Source organism: Oncorhynchus mykiss, chromosome 28 (assembly GCF_013265735.2).
Source record: "Oncorhynchus mykiss isolate Arlee chromosome 28, USDA_OmykA_1.1, whole genome shotgun sequence".
In the NCBI taxonomy this organism is placed as follows: Eukaryota; Metazoa; Chordata; class Actinopteri; order Salmoniformes; family Salmonidae; genus Oncorhynchus; species Oncorhynchus mykiss.
The window spans coordinates 15,004,123-15,026,284 of NC_048592.1; the positions used below are offsets into that span (position 1 = coordinate 15,004,123).

The following is a 22,162-nucleotide window of genomic DNA, read 5'->3' on the forward strand; positions in this document are numbered from 1 at the left end:
ACTTTACTTCATTGATGCTGTACTACTATGGCTGAAGCGTAGACAAATATGAATGCTCATAAAACATGTCAAAAAAAATATTTAAAAAACAACTGACATGGTGAGAGAAGACCAGAAAGATCTCTGTATGTGACAATAAATATATTTGTTTATCTTAGGGAAGTTAGTATAAGCATTTGGTTGACTAGATTTGGTACTGGACTGAATAGATAACAGAAAGAGAGGAATTTGATTCATACTGTCTACTGGACGGGGTTACACAATGTGTGGCACTGTTTGTGTTGTGGAAGATTAACTTTACACCCAATTCCTCTGAGCTTAATGGGCAGTCACTTCCAACTTCAACAAGCACTTGAAATTGTTGATACAATGTGAATAGCAGTAACACGCGGAGGGGTGGTCTTAGGCACAGACACTGAAAGTCAATGGGTAGTAGTGTTTGGCATTAAAGCCTTATAACAGGTTATAGGTACCCCATCACTCTCCATCATTGGCACAAGGGTGGATGCCAGGCAGATATCTGTTTTCATGCCCAGGGTATATTACCTGCAGGATCTATTTTATTTTTTAAATCAAATCAAGCATAGACAGTGTAGCGTACGAGTTTCCACATTTCATGGTGAAGAGTAGTGTGAAGTAGATGAACTAGGGTATAAGGAAAGGGGTACTGTAAATAGGTATTGGTATCGGAACATTTTAATGTAGTCAGACCCTTATTTGGTTCGATGAGGGTCCTTCCATTTCAACACAGTTCCAGCACAAAACAGACTCATTTGATACAGACATAACCTTTTCAGCTTGATTTGAGGTTAGAACTCAAACAGCAACTCGGAGGTAATGTAAGTCCTGACCTAACGTAGCAGGTGTAAGAGAAACGTCTGAGCGGGTCCCTACAATCCGGTTTTCATGGGAAAAGGAAGCTATGTTGAATATACTGTATCATTGAAAACCAGATGTTTACTGTTTATAAGTCCACATGTTATGGCAGCATCCATACCTCTGTGATTGGCTATTGGCTACTGTATGACTGAATTCTCGCTGTCGTCAGAGCTTTCGTCAGGTTCTACCTTCAGCCTCTGGCCAGCTCCCATCAACTCAAGGTATGAGATGTCTGTCCACCACAGACATCTGTCACTTTAGCCCCCCCCCCCTCCCCCTCCCCACACACACACACACCACACACACACACACACACTGTACTCAACCCCCCTATCCTTAGATTTGTCCTTCAGGAAGAAACACTGCTGTCACTGTGGAAACCCTCTCCTCAAAATATCTTCTCTGCCTTACTACTGAGCAGTGCTTACCTCACAACCAACAACTAAGAGGCCCTCAAGAGACATTTTTTAAGATGTTGATCTGCTCATAAAAGGACTGGAGCGTTTTCTGTGGTACTAGTGAGCCCCGCCTTACTGAAGTCTGTTTGAGAAGACTTGTTTGGTTGGTTGCGCGAAATGTTTCCGCTCAGGGTTGGCATTGCATGCCATTACTCACTATGCCGGGTGATATGCTATAAATTCGCAGCCTCGTACGTATGTAACACCCTATCCATTCATCTGCTGTGTGCAATCAACAGCATGCTTTGACTGAAACAAATGTTGATGCATATTAACGCAGTATCAGAGTGCTGCCCTGAATAAAACAACTGATAAGTTATATGTTATATGTTTGACGGTCACTTTAATGTAATTCTTCCTTACTCTTTCATGTCTTGTTTCCAATTTTCTTGTTCAGTTGTACCTTACACCACCCCTCACCCTTCCTCCTTACCCTTCCTCCTTACCCTTCCTCCTTACCCTTCCTAACTGTGTCTTTATCCATCTCATGTTGCATGCCATTCACCCTGTCCAACTAACATTGCCATGCTGTCGGTCTTCTTAACAGAAAACTACCTCTACTAAAGCCACTAAAGGTACTCAAGGGATGATAAACCCTGCATGTGAACGCAGCCCAGCTCCCCGGAGACCACTCACAGTCACAAGACAACAACGCTCCACAGACCAAAGAATTTCCTTGCAAACAGCAAACCCACCGCACACTTTGTACGTGTTCAATTGCTCAAAGAAAACATGTTTTCATGACGTTTCTGAGCAGTAGATATTGTAATTGCATTCTGGTAGTGGTTTAAGGGAAATATACATACCTGACCTCATTTGAAGGAATGTTGACATGCAGACCAAATGCAGAGCGCGATGATCTTATATCGCGTTCTTCCCTTCCTTTAGCCAAAAGATCACAAGAAGAAGGATGGGAAGGAGAAGTCGGGTCTGAGCCCGAAGGGTCTGAAAGCACAGAAAAAGAAGAAGCCCCCAGACACAGCAGGTGCTCACATCACAGCACATTCAAATGTGTCAACAATACATCACAGCCATACACCACTCACACACACAGTGACCTTTATTAGTCAAAACAACCTAAATCCCACACAGCAGCACTCACAACATGTAACATGTGAGATGTAAACAACACCTGTTCTGAAAGCTTCGAGAGCGAGAGAAGAAAAATTGATACTTTCTTTTTAGCCAAAGGAAAGGGAACAGGCAAGTCACGACACTCTTCCTGTCAGACGTAAACAACAGTATTGTACTAACAAGTATATCATGACACAGAAACATCAAAGAGCTCAAAAGTTCAGACAGAAACATCAGACAACCACTTGCCGTCCTCTTAGGAGGGTACCAGGAGTGTGTTGACATTCTGAGGCATTGTGCAATTGTCTGATTAAAGTTACCAAAGTGACGTTCAGGCAGGTGGTTGAATTAATTTGAACTGTATACCCTCTGACATTCTGTTTGTTCCTCTGCAGATACGATCTCCCTTAGGAAGCAGGTGTTGCTACTAGAGGTGGTTCAGAAGCTCAACAGGGAGAATGCAGAGAGATCATCATCATCATCAGGTCACCAGCAGCAGCAGCACCTCACCCCTGATGGCTTCCTGGACCTGGAGGCTGGGTCTGGAGGGGCCTCAGAGGGTTCCCTCAGCACAAACCTGCTGGACCTTATCCTCGAGGGCTCCAAGGCCCCTGTGACTGAAGAGGAGTCATTGTCTGAGGAGGAGGCTGCAGGAGATGGACTAAAAGTGGAAGAGAGGAAGGAGGAGGAGGTTGTAAAAAAGGAGAAGGAAGACCACCTTGTTAATGAATCTAAGGAAGAGGAGAGAAAGGAGGAGCTGTTGAAAATCACAGAGAAGCCCGAGGAGGATGGAAGACTAGAGGAAAAAGAGGGGGAGAAGGAGAAAGAGGGGGACACTACACTCTCTAAAGGCCCATCGGAAGCTGTTGATATGTCGGTAAAGGATATCCCTTCTCTCCCAACCTCAGCTGAAGCTCCAGGAGACACCAACTCCATTCCCGAGAGGTACAGTATCTCCTCTACCCTCACTCTCTTCCTATTTCTATCTTTCTCTCTCTTTGTCCCCCTTTTCACACGATCTTACTCTACCTTTCTCTCACCCTACTTCAATGGTGCTTTATGTGCTGATCCCTCTCTTCCACGTATACACACACATGCGAAACAGCATTCCACATTTTCTGAAACATTTCTAAAACATGCCCGTCTGTTCCAGCTGTGAAGACCACAACAAAAGTACTTCATCTGTGTCTCTGGAGGCAGCAAAACAGGACCAGGTGGAGGAGGGCAGCACCGGCAGTAAGCGTCGGGTGATGGAGGAAGACCTGGGAGTAGAGGACCACAAGAAGAGTCGGGTAGAGGACGGAGAGGAGGAGGAGAGGGAGGGGGAGAGGAAGGAGGAGGAAGAAGCAGAGAGACCAGAGGATGAGGATGAGGGATGGGGCGTCTTCAAGGCAGACGGGGTGGATATCAGTGTGGAGCGGAAGAAGAGGCTGGGGAAAGATCAGGCCACAGAAGTCAAGCAGTCTACTGGGGAAACGTTCTTCATTGGTGAGGACCAGCATCTTTATGGGGTACCGTGGCTTTAAGTCTGGCGCAAAGGTGGTAAGTGGGCGGAATCTTATTCATTTGAAATGTGCACACGATTCCATAAGTCACACATTGATCTCAGTGGAAGACTGGAATTACGCAAACAAATCTTAGGATTCGGGCCTAATATGAAATCCAACAGATTGCTGATATGGTGGCAATTATCTCTTTCTGTAGAAAATATTCATACCCTTATTGGATTTGGATAGAAAAGCATGCTCTCTCGGAGTAGCAAAGTACGAGAGAACTGAAGTTTGCATAACCAACCTTGTATCTTCTGTCATGTTTACCACAGGGTGTGAGTAAGCACAGGGTGATAATTTGATTATGACAATCCTGAGGTACCATTACAAGAGCACATGTTAACTGATTGACAATACAGCTTATATTTCCCCTCCATGCTACTGTTTGCCAGGGCTCACTTGATATCAATCTCAAAATGACTTCACTGGTTAAATGAAGGATAAATAAATAAGAATATATTTGTATGTATTTCATACCTCCCTTTAGACAAAAGTCCTCCTCCACCAGCTCCATTCAACCATCGGATAGTGTCGGCCAAACCCAACCAGATCAACAACTTCTACACCATCAACAGAGTTGAGATTCTAGGAGGGTAAGTGTTCCAACCTGAGCATTACTAGTATCAAATCCTAGATGCCATTGTGTCCGTGAGCATTTTTATTTGTTTAACCTTTATTTAACTAGGCAAGTCAGTTAAGAACAAATTCTTATTTTCAATGACGGCCTAGGAACAGTGGGCTAACAGTGGGTTAACTGCCTGTTCAGGGGCAGAATGTTCAGGTGTGTAACTCTCCTCTCTTCTCCTCTCCCCTGGTTCATAGCTTCAAAGTTATATTATAGGAGAAATCAATACAAAATACAATACCTTCACAAAATGATATTACTTTCCTGTATTGGAAGAGATCTGATTTTGTATTTGAGGACATACTGATAAAATAGTTCTGATAGTTCAAGTTCTGACTGTGAGATCCCAATCAATTCAGGGGATGTGTTATCTTGATGTGTAACATTATATGATTTGTGACTTGCAGGTGATAGTTTTGGCAAGTCTTTCTGACCCCTGTCGAGGGAGTATGGTTGCGTTGAAACGTTCCCATTATAAATCATAAAACGACACAGACAGGTGTAACTCAGAAACGTTGAACTGATGACACTTTACTTATCTTTGCTCTCTCCTAGGGGTCGTTTTGGCCAGGTGCACAAATGCATGGAAAACTCCTCAGGTCTCACGCTAGCTTCCAAAATCATCAAAGCCCGGAGTCAGAAAGAAAAGGTACAAAGTCAACTTTTTTTTTTAGACATGATTTGCATGCATGTAAAAACCTCCACACATCCTTGTAGCTTCCTTGAAAACTAATTTTTGAAGGCGGACCCACTTGGCTTCATATTCAAAATGTGGAAGTAGACATCGGAACATAATGCTCTAAGTCCACTTCAGTCTACGTGGATGTATTTCCTCAGATGTTTTTAATTTGACCCAGAAAAGAGAAGCCGTGCCTTGCCTGCTAGCTGTGAGTGAACATTTGACACTTCTCATTGTGTGGTTGGTGTGTGTTCGGCATGCAGGAGGTGGTCAAGAATGAGATCATGGTCATGAACCAGTTGGACCACGCCAACCTGATCCAGCTCTACGCCGCCTACGAGTCCAGGAATGATATCATCCTGGTGCTGGAATAGTACGTTCCCTCCACAGAATTAAATGGAACGTTATCAGCATTATACTGAATCTCTATGGTTTTCAACCTTGCTGTATCTTCCTTCTCATAATGTTTTCTCAACCCACATCTTTAAAGGACCAGTGCAGTCAAAAATGTGATTTTTTTCTGTGTTTTATATACATTTCTACACTATGAGGTTTCAATAACACCGTGAAATTGTGAAAATGATAATGCCCTTTTAGTGTAAGAGCTGTTTTTTACTGCCTGGTGACATCACCAGGTGGTAAATTTGATTGATAGATATTATTTGCCAGTTAAATAAACACACACAACAGATACATTTTTTTAAAGTGTCAGGCATATCACAAAAAAGTCTTATTTCCATTGTATTCCATTATTTCCATTCCATTGTAATCCCTAAATTCCATGGTGCGAAAGCATTACAACATTACATAAATAAAGACATATTACATAAAGACTTGAAAAATATATATATTGCTCGATCATCAGCCAGCTTTTGACATTCTTTTTTAAACGAGATTGGGGTCGGCATGGCTTTAAGTTGCTGGGGTAGTTTGTTCCACTCAACAGCAACGGTATATAAAAAGGTGTTCTTACCAGATAGACTCTTGAATTTAAAAACAGGCGATATCAGGCTCTGGTGGGCATCTCTAATATAAGTAAATGATGTGATAGGTACCTAGGGGCTGAGGCAGTAATGATTCTATGGACCAGAGCAAGTGGAATTAATTTGACCTTTTTCTCTAGCTGATGAAAATGCTTGACCTCCAGATGAGTGGGGGGATTTTAAGTAAAAACCTCGCCAGTTTGTTTTTGGCTGGTCTGTCTGTATTCTTTAGATGTTTAGGGATGCTGGTGAGCCATGATGTGCAGGCACAATCAAAGTGACACTGAACTAGCGCACTTGCCAGAGTCTTTAGGGTGTCACATCAATATATTTTGAGGTCCAGGAATTTAGTTTTGTGGTTTATCTTTGTTAAAACCTTCCATAGTCATAGTCTCACCAGGGAGGTACGTATCCAATTCACACCCAAGGTGAAACTGATGTTTTTGGTGTAACCACTGAGTTGCCTACTTTGAAACTAAAACCAGTGGACCTTGACAGCTTTTACTCTGGAACCAAATAAGATGGATTCTGTTTCTCATGATGCAGATGAAATGTGTTATCTGAATGTGATTTACTGATATTGGGTAACTGTACTAAGGATCTCTTCTAGGCTTTGCTCTAATGGGACACCAGTAGAGCAGAGTCATCCACATACAAAAGCAATTTACAATGTAGCAAAGAGCTGCTGTTTTTAGGAGTGAGATCATGTCTAAGTTTTAATCAGCACTTTCAAAACTGTTTTTTATTCAACACTATTACAAAAAATAAAACGCGCTTCTCTTTACTTACACTCGCCCTGCAATAAATGAGTAGCCAAGTGTATCGATAGCCCTGCATTTTTATTATTATTAGCAGCTATTTTAATTAGCAGTATATTTTAATATCGGGGAGTATTTCACTTTCTCTGGTCATATGAACAACATGAATTTGTGCCTGAGGCAGATGCGGTGCAACTCGAGTTTCTTCATCAGGTGTAAAACTGTGTCCCCTCTCTCTGGTCAGTCGCACCGGAGAAAAGGAATACTTCTGAGACTAATGCTGTGTTCAAAGCAAAATCTCTGACTTTTGACTTCAGTGTGTTTAAGACAATTGGGATCTCTGAGGGAAAAAAACGAGATCCGATTGGGGAAAACCATTTTTCCGAGGTCACAGTTAAAAGCACCATGACCATGAGATGCAGGTACCATCAGTCCAGTAAAATAAAAAGCTGTGCCTTGCAAGTGCCACACCAACTGATCTATTTTGTTATCAAAGCTTGAATATTGAAATATAATATGGTCTGAAAATAACACTATTGGCAGGCCAGGTATATAGCCAATATGCTGTGATAATGTATTAGACCTACTGCACAAACCTCATTCCGACAGAACTGTTTTTATTAGGCTAATGTTTAAAAAAAATGTAAGTCATGTTTAAAAAAAATCTCGACTTGTTTTTTGGCTGTGAAAGTAATCTTGACTCACAAAAGATCGGTGACCACTGCACTAGAAAGTTTTCATTAACATCCACCATTTTGTCTCTACTTGATAAATAGGATCTAACCGAGTCAATGGCCCTGCTGTTAAAACCAAAAGCATGGTACTATGATCAACCTTGTCAAATGCCATCTGCAGATCCAGCATTATCATTCCACAGAAAAGTCCTGATAAAGTCAGTTGAAAACAATAGACTTGTCAGTGGAGTGGGACTTTCATAAACCAGACTGTAATTTGTATCAAACTTTTTCCAGCACTTTAGACACCACACTCAAAAATAGATACAGGTCTATAGTTCCCATGTGAGTTTTGCTGCCCTTCTTGTGGATAGGATCACTCTATTATGTTTCGTATGTGTGGAAACTCTTCCCTGCTAAATGGGTGACAAAGGGGGCAATAAATTCAGCAACATATCTTAAAAACCTGTCAGGGATATTGTCGAGGCCTGTAGCTTTAGAGCAGTTTAGTTTAAACAGTCTCTTGCCAACTCAAGCCGGAGACACTGCTGTAAAGGAAAATGCATCAGCTTGTACAATCATCTTGGAGTAACGGCCTGGGTCCCGACCCTCCCCATACACTCCAGTACAACCAGGTATCCTCTAAATGAAATCTAAGGCAACTGTTGTGAAAAAGGCATAAAGATTTTTTAGCTGCCACTTCCTTGTCAAACGTAATTTTCCTTTGACCTCAAGACCCAAGATTTTGCCATTTGTTTCTGTTTATCACTATATGCCAACTGTTTTAGGGAATTCCACAACTACCTAGGATTATTCCTTTTCTCAGAAATGTTGCAATTAAAATATGATTTTTTGGCATCTTCAATCATCTGACTATCTTTGTTCCTTGGGGTTCTGTGTCTAGGGAAAGCATCGTCCTCTTTGCTTCTGTTACATTCTCAAAATGTGGTATTCCGTGATTTAATGGCCTCAAGGATTTCTTGATTCATCCAGGGTTCAGTTTTTTGTTTAATTCTTACAGTTTTCCATAGAGCCACTTTATCCACAATGCTTAAGAAACAGTTGAAACAGTCCCATGCTTTATCCATATCTAGACATATAAGTACCGGTTCCCAATTAACTTTACTCAAGTGATCAATAAATGCATGTTTGTTAAAACGTTTCAGAGATCTAACAGTTATTGTGTTGTGAAAGTTGAACAGTTAGTTTTCATTTTTTCCTTCACCACTCTGAGAAAGACTTCAGAACATGCAGCGGACATGCTCAAACTTTAACTAATATAACCATTGACCATAACCATAACATAACCATAGGTACAACACTTCCACTCACGGGTGGGCAAAAATAACTAACTGATAGCCATGCCTCCACTAAGCTACGCCTCCAGTGATTGGCCCTTTTTATATAAAAAATATTGGATACAAAAATGTACCATTATACTAGATTATCTGCACGTGTACCCTAAAAGGTACTGAACAGCACCATGTGAGATCATATGTGTACCTCTGAAGGTACATTATGCGTATTTTGATATTTTTGTACCCCAGAGAATAATACTGTACCCTAACCATACCCTTTTTTTCTGCGAGTGTACAATGTCTTTGTGTGTGTGTGATCGCAGTGTGGATGGTGGGGAGCTCTTTGACCGGATCATCGACGAGAACTACACTCTGATGGAGCTGGACACGGTCATGTTCATCAGGCAGATCTGTGAGGGCCTTCAGCACATGCACAAGATGTACATCCTTCATCTGGACCTCAAGGTAAACAACCACACTGTATTTGACAGGGGCAGTGATGTTATTGAGAGCAGGGCAATACACAGATTGTGCACAACAGATAACCACTTGTCTACCTGTGTCTTGATATTTTTTCACCTTGAAGGGTTTCCTTTTTTGTTGTCTTTCAGCCGGAGAATATTCTATGTGTGAGCAGAGTCACAAATAAAATCAAGATCATTGACTTTGGACTTGCCAGAAAGTAGGTTTCAAATTCACATTGATCTTTGTTTCATTCATATAATTTTAGATGATATGATGTATCACTGAATGCAGTATTATAACATGGTATTTGTATTGATAGATTCCTCTTCAAAATGAACATGTATTCCTCCCAGATACATGCCCAGAGAGAAGTTGCGAGTGAATTTCGGCACCCCAGAGTTCCTGGCCCCAGAAGTTGTCAACTACGACTTTGTGTCATTCAACACCGATATGTGGAGTCTGGGAGTCATTACATATATGCTGTAAGCGCGCACACACACACACACACACACACACACACACACACACACACACACACACACACACACACACACACACACACACACACACACACACACTCTCTCATTCTGAAGGCTCTTCCTCTCCTTCTACAGTCTCAGCGGTCTGTGTCCTTTCCTGGGCGACAATAACCCTGAGACTCTGAACAACATCCTTGCTTGCCAGTGGAACTTTGACGAGGAAGAATTTACAGACATCTCAGAGGAAGCCAAAGATTTCATCTCTAAACTACTCATCGTCAATAAAAGGTATCATACATCCAGGGGTGAAAGTAGATTTAATTTCTTCCTGGTACGGGACCTCCAATATGCGCACGCACATGCACATCAAACATTTATGGGCCTGGAGTGGCTCTGGACGTTCTGCTGCACCGAGACAAAAAATTGCCACAACCCCTCCTATCCCTGCTAAACTAGAATACTGTACAGCAGGGGTTTGCAAGAGGTTTGGCCTTGGGCTAATTTTCTTCTCAGCTAATAGTCGGTAGAACAGAACATAATAGTAGGCCAATTCATAGGCCTATGCTACAAATTAAACAAAATGTTTAACACATCTGGTTAGTAGCTATATAATCAGTTCAATGTCAATAACGTATCCTAATATTTTCACTCTGATTAGACTTATAAAATCACCAATGTCTCTATTAAATTTGTTTTTATATTTATTTGTGCGTTGATTGTGGAAAAACAGCTTGCAATCAAGAGAAAACTTCTCAAGAAAGGTGGATAATAAATAGAAGTTTCAGGCAAGAATGGACAGAGAAATAGGCATTCTTACCATATTTCTCCATTGTCAAACCAGGGTCTTGTTGGAAACAAATCGGTTGATTTTTGCAAATAGTTCAATATGAGACATCCGTATGAATCTAAGAATATCAATTTCAAAAGTTACCTTTCCACCCAGACAGAGACTCAACCGAGGCAGTAAATCTCAATATTCAACTGCTGGCTACTCAGCCATTGCAAACTTCTTCGGGATCGGTGTTCCTTCCACGGGACGGTTGAGCTAACATAGGCTAATGCGATTAGCATGAGGTTGTAAGTAACAAGAACATTTCCCAGGACACAGACATATCTGATATTGGCAGAAAGCTTAAATTATTGTTAATTGAACTGCACTGTCCAATTTACAGTAACAATTACAGTGAAATAATACCATGCTATTGTTTGAGGAGAGTGTACAATTTTGAACATGAACAGTTATTAATAAACAAATTAGGCACATTTGGGCAATCTTGATACACATTTTTTAACAGAAATGCAATGGTTAATTGGATCAGTCTAACACTTTGCACACACACTGCTGCCATCTAGTGGACAAAATCTAGATTGCACCTGGACTGGAATAATACCTTTTGACCTTTCTCTTGTATTTCAAAGATGATGGTACAAAGAAATACAAAACAACGGTTGGTTTGTCCTTTGTATTATCTTTTACCAGATCTATTGTGTTATATTCTCCTACATTCCTTTCACATTTCAACAAACTTCAAAGTGTTTCCTTTCAAAATGGTACCACGAATATGCATATCCTTGCTTTAGGGCCTGAGCTACAGGCAGTTAGATTTGGGTATGTCATTTTAGGCAAACATTTAAAAAAAGGGGAGGATCCTTTTAACCCAACAACAGAAGCGCTTCCCTAAAGCTGCCTGGGTTTAAACATCTCTTTTCCGACAGTGAAAGGCTCAAATAATAGGGACAGAATAGGAAAGTAAATGTTTTATCTCCTTGAATATTGCATGCCACAGCTCAGCATTCAGAATGTCATCACAGTCACATCTTTTGTGGGCATTTTAACGCTTGGTTCTAGAATAAGGCATCATGAAGTTGTTATGGAACACTTTATATTATCTGGATACTTTTTATTTATTTATTTCAAAATTTAAAGCTGACAATAGGTATCCTTTTTGCCCTTTTCTTTAACAAAGGGTATGGCATACAGTGCCTTGCAAAAGTATTCACCCCTCTTGGCATTTTTCCTATTTTGTTGCCTTACAACCTGTAATTTAAATTTATTTTTTATTTGGATTTCATGTAATGGACATACACAAAATAGTCAAAATTGATGAAGTAAAACGAAAAAAATAACTTGTTTCAAAAATTTCAAAAAAATAAAAAAATGGAAAAGTGGTGTGTGCATATGTATTCACCAACTTTGCTATGAAGCTCCTAAATAAGATCTGGTGCAACCAATTACCTTCAGAAGTCACATAGTTAGTTAGATTGCACACAGGGGGACTTTATTTAAGTGTCACATGATCTGTTACATGATCTCAGTATACATACACCTGTTCTGAAAGGCCCCAGAGTCGCAACACCACAGAGCAAGGGGCACCACCAAGCAAGCAGCACTATGAAGACCAAGGAGCTCTCCAAACAGGTCAGGGACAAAGTTGTGGAGAGGTACAAATCAGGGTTGGGATATAAAAAAGTATCCAAAACTTTGAACATCCCACAGAGCACCATTAAATCTATTTAAAAATGGAAAGAATATGGCACCACAACAAACCTGCCAAGAGAGGGCCGCCCACAAAAACTCACGGACCAGGCAAGGAGGGCATTAATCAGAGAGACAAAAAAGAGACCAAAGATAACCCTGAAGGAGCTGCAAAGCTCCACAGCGGAGATTGGAATATCTGTCCATAGGACCACCTTAAGCCGTACACTCCACAGAGCTGGGCTTTACGGAAGAGTGGCCAAAAAAAAAACAATGCTTAAAGAAAAAAATAAGCAAACAAAAAGGCATGTGGGAGACTCCCCAAACATCTGGAAGAAGGCACTCTGGTCAGATGAGACTAAAATTGAGCTTTTTGGCCATCATGGAAAACGCTATGTCTAGCGCAAACCCAACACCTCTCACCACCCGAGAACACCATCCCCACAGTGAAGCATGGTGGTGGCAGCATCGTGCTGTGGGGATGTTTTTCATCAGCAGGGACTGGGAAACTGGTTAGAATTGAAGGAATGCTAAATGCAGGGAAATTCTTGAGGGAAACCTGTTTCAGTCTTTCAGAGATTTGAGACTGGGACGGAGGTTCACCTTCCAGCAGGACAATGGCCCTAAGCATACTGCTAAAGCAACACTCGAGTGGTTTAAGGGGAAACATTTACATGTCTTGGAATGGCCTAGTCAAAGCCCAGACCTCAATCCAATTGAGAATCTGTGGTATGACTTAAAGATTGCTGTACACCATCGGAACCCATCCAACTTGAAGGAGCTGGAGCAGTTTTGCCTTGAAGAATGGGCAAAAATCCCAGTGGCTAGATGTGCCAAGCTTATAGAGACATACCCCAAGGTGGCTCTACAAAGTATTGACTTTGGGGGGGATGAACAGTTATGCATGCTCAAGTTTTCTGTTTTTTTTTGTTCTTGTTTGTTTCACAATGAAAAATATTTTGTAACTTCAAATGATACAACCCCCGCAAAAAAATCCATTATCATTCCAGGTTGTAAGGCAACAAAACAGGAAAAATGCCAAGGGGGGTGAATACTTTCACAAGCCACTGTACCCTCACTAAATTAAAGCCCTGGTTTTAACCAAACCCACCAAGCCCTTCCCAGACACGGAGGTATTTAAGGAATGCATGGTGACGGTATTGGATGATTTGGCTATACTGATAAATCTAAGGACAGCATAATTACGCCTGTCAATCAGGTAGGCTTACCTCTTTTTACATAGGAAAATAGACTCTAGCAAAGCCCTATTGTTGTTAGTGAAGTCAAATTAAATGAAGACAATTGTTAAAATTAATTACTTTCATCTCCGTTTGCTGTCCACCGCTGTTTGATTATGTCGCAGCCAATCCAAAACTGCCTTTTTCTTTGACTTCCTCATTAATTAGTTAATGATTTAAAAAGTGTCTGTCTCATGACATTGTTATACATTTGGTCTCCAGTCTATGAGCTACAGAAAAACCACATAGGCTACTACTCTTTCCACTGTAGGCTACATCATTCATGTAAAATGAATCTGATGGAGCGTTGATGGAGCACCGCAGCGCTGCGTCTCTTTAACAGCACCCTGGAGAGGCGCGCTGGGCATGGACAAAGTGGACACTGATTATCATGGGGCGGCATCAGCGCTCACCTAAATAGCCCTCATGCCACTGGGTGAGAGACGTTATCATTGTTTTTAGACAGAGTAATGTGAGGTGTTATGTGTTGTTGGAGGTGCGTCTTGGTCAGTTTAGCTCGGAAAAGGCCTCCCTCGTCAAACTGCAGCTCTAGGCGGCTGCCTAATCCTACCTAACGTGCCGTGGGGACCTAATCAAAGAATTACATTTAGAATCCCAATAAATTCTATAGCATCTCGATGGTCCTAATTATAAAGATTTTTCATTTAACTTTTACAACGTGTTAGCTTTTCTTGTGGCATAAACACAACCAGTCATGATGTTTTCATCTGATTGTCAAACAATCAAGTCAAAGGGCTCACAGTATTTATTTTGCCAGGACGCCGTACTGGACCGTACCACCTTACTTTCTCCCCTGCATACACCTGCCTCATTCCAGAATATATTGCTTAACACATAAAGTACATTTTGCAATATATTAAAATCTATCTCTCAGGGGAATGTCTGCCAAGAGACAGAGCTTTACATCTGTTTCTACATTTATCTCACAGCTTGTGTTTGTGTATGTGTGTTATTGTGCAGTTGGAGGATAGGTGCCTCTGAAGCATTGAGGCATCCTTGGCTCTCTGACCCAGTCCTCCATCACCGACTTCATGAAAAGGTACAGGACACCTACTCACTCCTTATAGAGAACAATAGCATCAACCTTTTATCTCTGCACTGTCTCTATGCACACTTACAGGACACCTACTCACTCCTTATAGAGAACAATAGCATCAACCTTTTATCTCTGCACTGTCTCTATGCACACTTACAGGACACCTACTCACTCCTTATAGAGAACAATAGCATCAACCTTTTATCTCTGCACTGTCTCTATGCACACTTACAGGACACCTACTCACTCCTTATAGAGAACAATAGCATCAACCTTTTATTTCTGCACTGTCTCTATGCACACTTACAGGGCCCTACACACTCACTCCATCATCTGATCACTTAATATGCACATACATTTATACGGACTTTACACACACGCACACCCACTCACATACAGTGCATTCGGAAAGTATTCAGAACCCTTGACACGTTTTGTTAGGTTACAGCCATATTCTAAAATTGATACAATTATTTCCCCCCTTCATCAATCTATAAAACAATACCCTATAATGACAAAGCAAAAGCAGGTTTCTAGATATTTTTGCTAATTTATTACAATTTTATTTTTTTTAAATATGTTATTTACGTAAGTATTCAGACCCTTTACTCACTACCTTGTTGAAGCACCTTTGGCAGCGATTACAGCCTCGAGTATTCTTGAGTATAACGCTGCAAGCTTGGCACACCTGTATTTATGGAGTGGCAGGAAGCCTAGTGGTTAGAGTGTTGGACTAGTAACCGAAAGGTTGCAAGTTTGAATGCCCGAGCTGACAAGGTAAAAATCTGTCGTTCTGCCCCTGAACAAGGCAGTTAACCCACTGTTCCTAGGCCGTCATTGAAAATAAGAATTTGTTCTTAACTGACTTGCCTAGTTAAATAAAGGTAACATTTTGGCAGTTTCTCCCATTCTTCTCTGTAGATTCTCTCAAGCTCTGTCATTGGATGGGGAGCATTACTGCACAGCTATTTTCAGGTCTCTCCAGAGATGTTCGATCGGGTTCAAGTACGGGCTCTGGCTGGGCCACTCAAGGACATTCAGAGACTTCTCCACAAGCCACTCCTGCATTGTTCTGGCTGTGTGCTTGGGGTTGTTGTCTTGTTGGAAGGTGAACCTTCGCACCAGTCTGAGGTCCTGAGCGCTCCGGAGCAGATTTTCATCAAGGATCTATCCGTTCATCTTTCCCTCGATTCTGATCAATCTCCCAGTCCCTGCCACTGAAAAGCACCCCCACAGAATGATGCTGCCACCACGATGCTTCACCGTAGGGATGGTCCCTGGTTTCCTCCAGACAAGACGTTTGGCATTCAGGCGAAAGAGTTCCATCTTGATTCCATCTGACCAGAGAATCTTGTTTGTCATGGTCTGAGAGTCTTCAGGTGCCTTTTGGCAAACTCCAAGGGGGCTGTCATGTGCCTTTTACTGAGGACTGGCTTCTGTCTTGCCACTCTACCATAATCATCTCATTGGTGGAGTGCTGCAGAGATGAACCTGGAAGGTTCTCCCATCTCCACATTGGAACTCTAGAGCTCTTGCCTAGACCATCGGGTTCTAGGTAACCTTCCTGACCAAGGCCCTTCTCCCCGAATTGTTTAGTTTGGCCTGGCCGGCCAGCTATAGGAAGTGTCTTGGTGGTTCCAAACTTCATTCATTTAAGTATGATGGATTCCACTGTGTTCTTAGGGGACCTTCAATGCTGCAGACATTTTTTGGTACCTTTCCCCAGATCTGTACCTCGACACAATCCTGTCTCGGAGCGCTACGGACAATTCCTAAGACCTCATTGCTTGGTTTTTGCTCTGACATGCACTGTCAACTGTGGGACCTTATATAGACGGTTGTGTGCCTTTCCAAATCATGTCCAATCAATTGAATTTAGCACAGGTGTACTCCAATCAAGATGTAGAAACATCTCAAGGATGATCAATGGAAACAGGATGCACCAGTGCTCAATTCGAGACTCATAGCAAAGGGTCTGAATAAAATGTAAATAAGTCATTTCAGTTTCAAAAAATATTTGCAACAGTTTCTAAAAACCTGTTTTCACTTTGTAATTATGTGGCATTGTATGCTGATTGCTGAGATGTTTTATTTCTTTAATCAATTTTTAGAAGAGGGCTGTAACGCAACAAAATGTGGACCAAGTGAAGGGGTCTGAATACTTTCCGAAGGCACTGTGCGAGCTGCTTCTACTCTGTTAATCTTATATCCTGTTGCCTAGTCCTTATCCCTGTAGATATCTACCTCCATCACTCCAGTATCCCTGCACATTGTAAATATGGTATTGGAACTGTCCCTATATGTCAGGGGTCGGCAACCTTTTTTGTTTGGAGTGCCACTTTACTATTTATCTTAACATGTCTAGCGATCTGTGTGCTAGTAGTGATTTTCAAATGTGCATTACAACTAATTGTGTCTGTTGAATATCCACAAAAGTAAGAATTCCATAGCTCGCTTAACAGAGGCGCTTTCCATTAGCCCCGCAGGCTTGATCTTGGAACACAGATTCTCTTGGTGAATTATATAGTGACATTTAAACACGGGGTGGCCAATCTTATCTTCGGTCAGCTTTCCGAATCCTGTTTCCCCACCATAGCTGGGTGTAATAGCGAATGTGTTTTTTGATATCGACACCTCTCTCTCCTCAAAATGATCTGTGATCTGGTTTATAGACCAAGCAGCTCCTCACGTACCTGCTCTGAGTCACCGTATGTTGCAACAACTGCCAGACGTGGAATGTCAATCACATCCAAACTCTCATCAAGAGCCACACAGGTGCGTCTTTTGACGCTACAGTTTGCTGCTCCTATACATTTTCAACCATCTCGGTAACGCGCCTTTCAACAGTTCTGGCAGACACAGGCGTGTCTTTTATCTTTGAGATGATTGTGTCTTTCGAGTCCTTCAGTCTTGTCCGCCTCATCCTTAAAGTTTTTCTCATGTCTCGTTCCAAAAATGATGCCGCACACTTGATGTCCGACAAAACAACAGTTTTACAACAAAGAGAGCAAATAGACCGGTGCATCAGTAAAACGAATCATTATTCATTTGTCCAAGAGGCAATAAATGAGTGGACATCTGCCTTGTTTTTCTTTGCTGATGACATTTTGTGCCCTGCACTTTTTGAAATAAGAAAAGAAGGCTTGCTTGCTGCTAGCCATGTGAAAACGAATCTCTCATCTTCAGTGCTGCCTTGGTTTTGAATTTTGTGGGAGAGGTGAGGTGGGTTGTCTTGCACTGAACTAATGGTATGAAACTCCTGCAAAATCATGAAAGCCCATTGGCTAATCAGGATTGACATACCTTGGAAACTACGACATTGCATTGAATACAAACGCACATTTGAAATCAATGTATGGAAGGCTGGCACACGTGCCTTAGGTTGCCGACCCCTGCTGTGTATAGTAGGCTTACGTATTGTGTTCTTCATATTTCTTATTTCTCGTGTGTTTATTTTCTTCTGGAATTGCATTGTTATTGATTATTGCATTGTTGGGTTTTTGAGTTTTCAAAAAAGGCATTTCACCGTAACTTGTGCACGTGACCTAAAAACTTGATACAGCTTTTCAACCTTAGAGAATATTGCTATACTATGAAGTGGTGTAGTTCTATTTTTAAAACAGACACTGATTGGTTTGCTGAGGTTAGGAAGTGTTTTTGTTTCTAATTGTTATCGAGTATTGACTTAACTTTGTGTTTTATAGAAGAACATGTGTCACTGTTCCCGGCGATCTTCATGCGTACCCATTACAGAAAGTTGAGGTAAGACGCTAAACCTTCCTCATCACAAATTCTATCTACTTCCTACTGCATATTTATTTTTACATTTGTGTAAACACCCTACACAGTTTAATGGAATATTTTCCCCAAAATGCACGTGCTACGTCTCAAGTCAGGATTCAACTCTCAATCTCCACAATAAAGTAATGTCCTCCTAGGAACCACCAGGGGGAAGCATTTTCTCAATGTTTGTGCATAAAGGCAGTAAGACATTCAGATTAGAGCCAAACAGCCCAAAAATGTTGACATTGCTGAAACTGCACTGTTTCCCATCCTGTTCTGTTTTGAGCAGCATGATGACTAGACGGCGCCAGCTGTGGCCACCTGGACCAAGCCTGCTGTACACCTGCACGTTTACCGGCGCTTACCTATCTAAACACCTGTAGAAGTACACCTGTAGAACTACTGGAGCTTACCTGTCTGTACACCAGTAGAACTACAGCCTGAAAAACTACAACCTGTAGAATTACTGGAGCTTACCTGTCTGTACACCTGTAGAACTACAACCTGCAAAACTACAACCTGTAGAATTACTGGAGATTACCTGTCTGTACACCTGTAGAACTACAGCCTGCAAAACTACAACCTGTAGAATTACTGGAGCTTACCTGTCTGTACACCTGTAGAACTACAGCCTGCAAAACTACAACCTGTAGAATTACTGGAGCTTACCTGTCTGTACACCTGTAGAACTACAACCTGTAGAATTACTGGAGCTTCCCTGTCTGTACACCTATAAAACTACAACCTGTAGAATTACTGGAGCTTACCTGTCTGTCACCTGAAGAACTACAACCTATAGAACTACAATCTGTAGAACTACAACCTGTAGAACTACCGTAGCTGTGTGATGGTTGGACGATACATGTTACCTGAACAACTGTTAGCTCACTAGATATGCTGTTTTGTTGGTTTTAGTACGTATATCCAAGGATAGGTCAAAAATTAGACAAAAACAAGGACTTGGTTTTAGTGGAAACATTACCTGACAGTCATACTGTACTTTTTTGAGTGGGTTGTCATGTACTGTAAAAGTGCTATTTCAGTGTGATGCCAAAAGCTTAGAAGTCTGGAGGGTGTCGTGAAAGATAGTATGCTAGGTACAGTATGTGAATTTAGTAGGGTTAGTATGACATAACACCAAACTCTAACCTCGTATCTTGTAAATACTTTGGGGGTTTTATTTTGTCAGACAAACTAGATTCCAGATTTTTAAAAATGTTTACTTTTAGCCAATGTTGTTTCCCTGTCGTACAGTTGTACTGTTCTCTTCCCTCGTGTGTGAATCCATTTTGATTAGCTTTATTTCCATCTCAGTTATCCACAATGCATCTCAACGTTTATGCTGTGATGCTGTTCTCCATTTCATCTCATTTTCTGTTCATGTAAAAGAGTTCCGTGTTGAGTACTGTACCCCACTTTTCCTCGAACTGTGTGTGTATTTATCAAACCAAAGGATTTTTCCGTTTAACTTGACTGATAGACAGACAAATGTCATGTGTTCGCTGTTTGTTTTGTGCTCTCTTGATGTTGGGTGTAAATAGATCAAATGTGTAGATGTTTGCTTAAACTTTTAATGCAGACCTGGGGTACTTAGTGAGTCTGGGAAAGCATTGTTATACCGTTTTCATTTTCTTGAAATCATTCGATCCATTATATAATTATAGAATATAAATTGCTGTTGATAATCTATATTGTATTTTGGAAAAATATGTACTTTCAGTAAAGAAAATGGAAATTGTTACGCAGGAATACTCATTTTTTGATTTCACACAGACAGAACAAAAAAGGCCTGAGTTCAAGCAAGGATATTAATACATTTAAATCTAAAATAATCTGACAATGTTCGGGATGTTTTATCTATGTTCTAGTATATTTGTAAATCTACAGTATGAAAAGGGTTGAATGGATCTGGTCAGGTTTTATAAGCTCTAGGATGTGCACTTTAAATAGTTATTTGTTTAAATCAGATGAATTTATAAAAACTAATCCTGGCACTTAAGAGAAAATACCATGTTTAGAAATGATGTTTTTATGCCTGTAGTCATACCCTGCATTATTTCATTATATTTTGTTAATGTGTGTGTGTGTGTGTATATATATATATATATATATATCCCCAAAAGCTTTACTTTATATTCAAATAATCTTATCTTATTAGTATTTTCTTTGTTTCCTTTGTTACTTTTTATTTAATGAAAGCATGCTTTTTGCTTTCATGTGCTCAGTAAAACCAATTATAGTGCATACATGACACATTCTACATCATTATTTCAATGTGTAGGGTTGTGCACACATGTTTCCATAGCTACTATTGTTACTTGTTCAAACTTTTTCTCAATGCTTGTCCACATGTTATTATTTTGTAATTAAAAATAAAACTACTTTATTACCTTCCATGAATGTTGGCTATTGGAAAGTATACCAGCTATTAGAATTAAATATGGCTAGTATTTCATATATTACACTTTTCCTCTATGGTGTATATCTATCTTAGGTTTACAGTTGTTTAAACAGTAAAACTGCTGTCTTTTTGGTCCGTTGGACATTGATTGTCATTTTGTCGTTTTGAAGGATAGAGTACAATATAAAATCCAATAATAATCTGATCTCAGCAATGGAGTCAAACACATTTTGAATTCAATGTGTCTTTTGAAGTTTTGGAGCATTACAACTTAAATAAATATTACAGCGAAAGAAAAAACACCTTTATTATCATTTAAGTTTTGTATTTTTGTATCTAACCTTTTATTTAACTGAGGCAAGTCAGTTAAGGACAAATTCTTATTTAAAATGACGGCCTACATTATCACAAGTGTCTTTTCATTGAAATTCTATTTAAAACGTATTCAAATTGTGTTGTATTTCCAACATAAAGTAAGAACAAATCTTTAGTTCTGAGTTTCTGTCAATCACAGTGTTGGTGTTTTGTTGGTTTCCTGGCTGTAGCTCCTGTAGCTTCGAGGCTCAACCAATCCCAATTGGTTTTTAATTCCATTGACCACATGTGTCCAGTAGAGGGCAGTAAAACTAGGAAAGAAGTCCGTACACTACTCAGGATTTCAATGTATATATATATATATATATTGAGTGGACAAAACATTAGGAACACCTGCTGTTTCCATGACAAACTGCCCAGGTGAATCCAGGTGAAAGCTATTGTACCTTGTTGATGTCACTTTTTAAATACACTTCAATCAGTGCAGATAAAGTGGACGAGACAGGGTAAAGAAGGATTTGTGAGACTTGGAATGTGAATATGAGCCGTTTCAGCAGGTAAAGACAAAATATTTAGGTGCCTTTTATACGGGGTATGGTAGTAGGTGCCAGACACACCGGTTTGAGTGTGTCAAGAACTGCAACGCTGCACAGCTTCCCATGGGTATCAAGAATGGGCCACCAACCAAAGGACAACCAGCCAACTTGACACAACTGTGGGAAGCATTGGAGTCAACATGGACCAGCATCCCTGTGGAGTGCTTTTTGCACCCCGTAGGGTCCATGCCCCGACTAATTGAGGCTGTTCTGAGAGCAAAAGTGGGTGCCACGAAATATTAAGAATGGTGTTCCTAATGTTTTGTACACTCAGTGTAGGTCTACTCAGTCATGCTCATTAGGCTCTCCTTTTAAACAAAAGCAATGTTCAAAAGTTGCAGCAGGTGGGTCGTTCAACCAATTTGGTGTCTTTT

The 22,162-nt window shown here is 40.7% G+C and overlaps 1 protein-coding gene across 4 annotated transcripts in view; it reads left to right on the forward strand.

Moving 5' to 3' along the window:
• The window catches only part of LOC110508620 (myosin light chain kinase 3), a 40,201-nt gene extending 19,331 nt beyond the window's left edge, over nt 1-20,870 (forward strand). For 3 of the 4 annotated variants that reach the window (XM_036966372.1, XM_021589273.2, XM_021589272.2), the window contains 13 exons: nt 2,226-2,322; nt 2,807-3,356; nt 3,565-3,899; nt 4,449-4,554; nt 5,142-5,235; nt 5,529-5,638; nt 9,302-9,443; nt 9,590-9,660; nt 9,797-9,925; nt 10,058-10,210; nt 14,618-14,696; nt 18,398-18,455; nt 18,766-20,870. In XM_036966372.1, the coding sequence (XP_036822267.1) occupies nt 2,226-2,322; nt 2,807-3,356; nt 3,565-3,899; nt 4,449-4,554; nt 5,142-5,235; nt 5,529-5,638; nt 9,302-9,443; nt 9,590-9,660; nt 9,797-9,925; nt 10,058-10,210; nt 14,618-14,696; nt 18,398-18,454 (1,923 nt within the window). In that variant the 3' untranslated portion in view covers nt 18,455; nt 18,766-20,870. Of the gene's footprint in view, nt 1-2,225; nt 2,323-2,806; nt 3,357-3,564; nt 3,900-4,448; nt 4,555-5,141; nt 5,236-5,528; nt 5,639-9,301; nt 9,444-9,589; nt 9,661-9,796; nt 9,926-10,057; nt 10,211-13,907; nt 14,073-14,617; nt 14,697-18,397; nt 18,456-18,765 lie in introns of those variants that run through there. The other variant, XR_002471337.2, reaches the window with a different exon arrangement.
• The last annotated feature ends 1,292 nt before the right edge of the window (nt 20,871-22,162 follow it).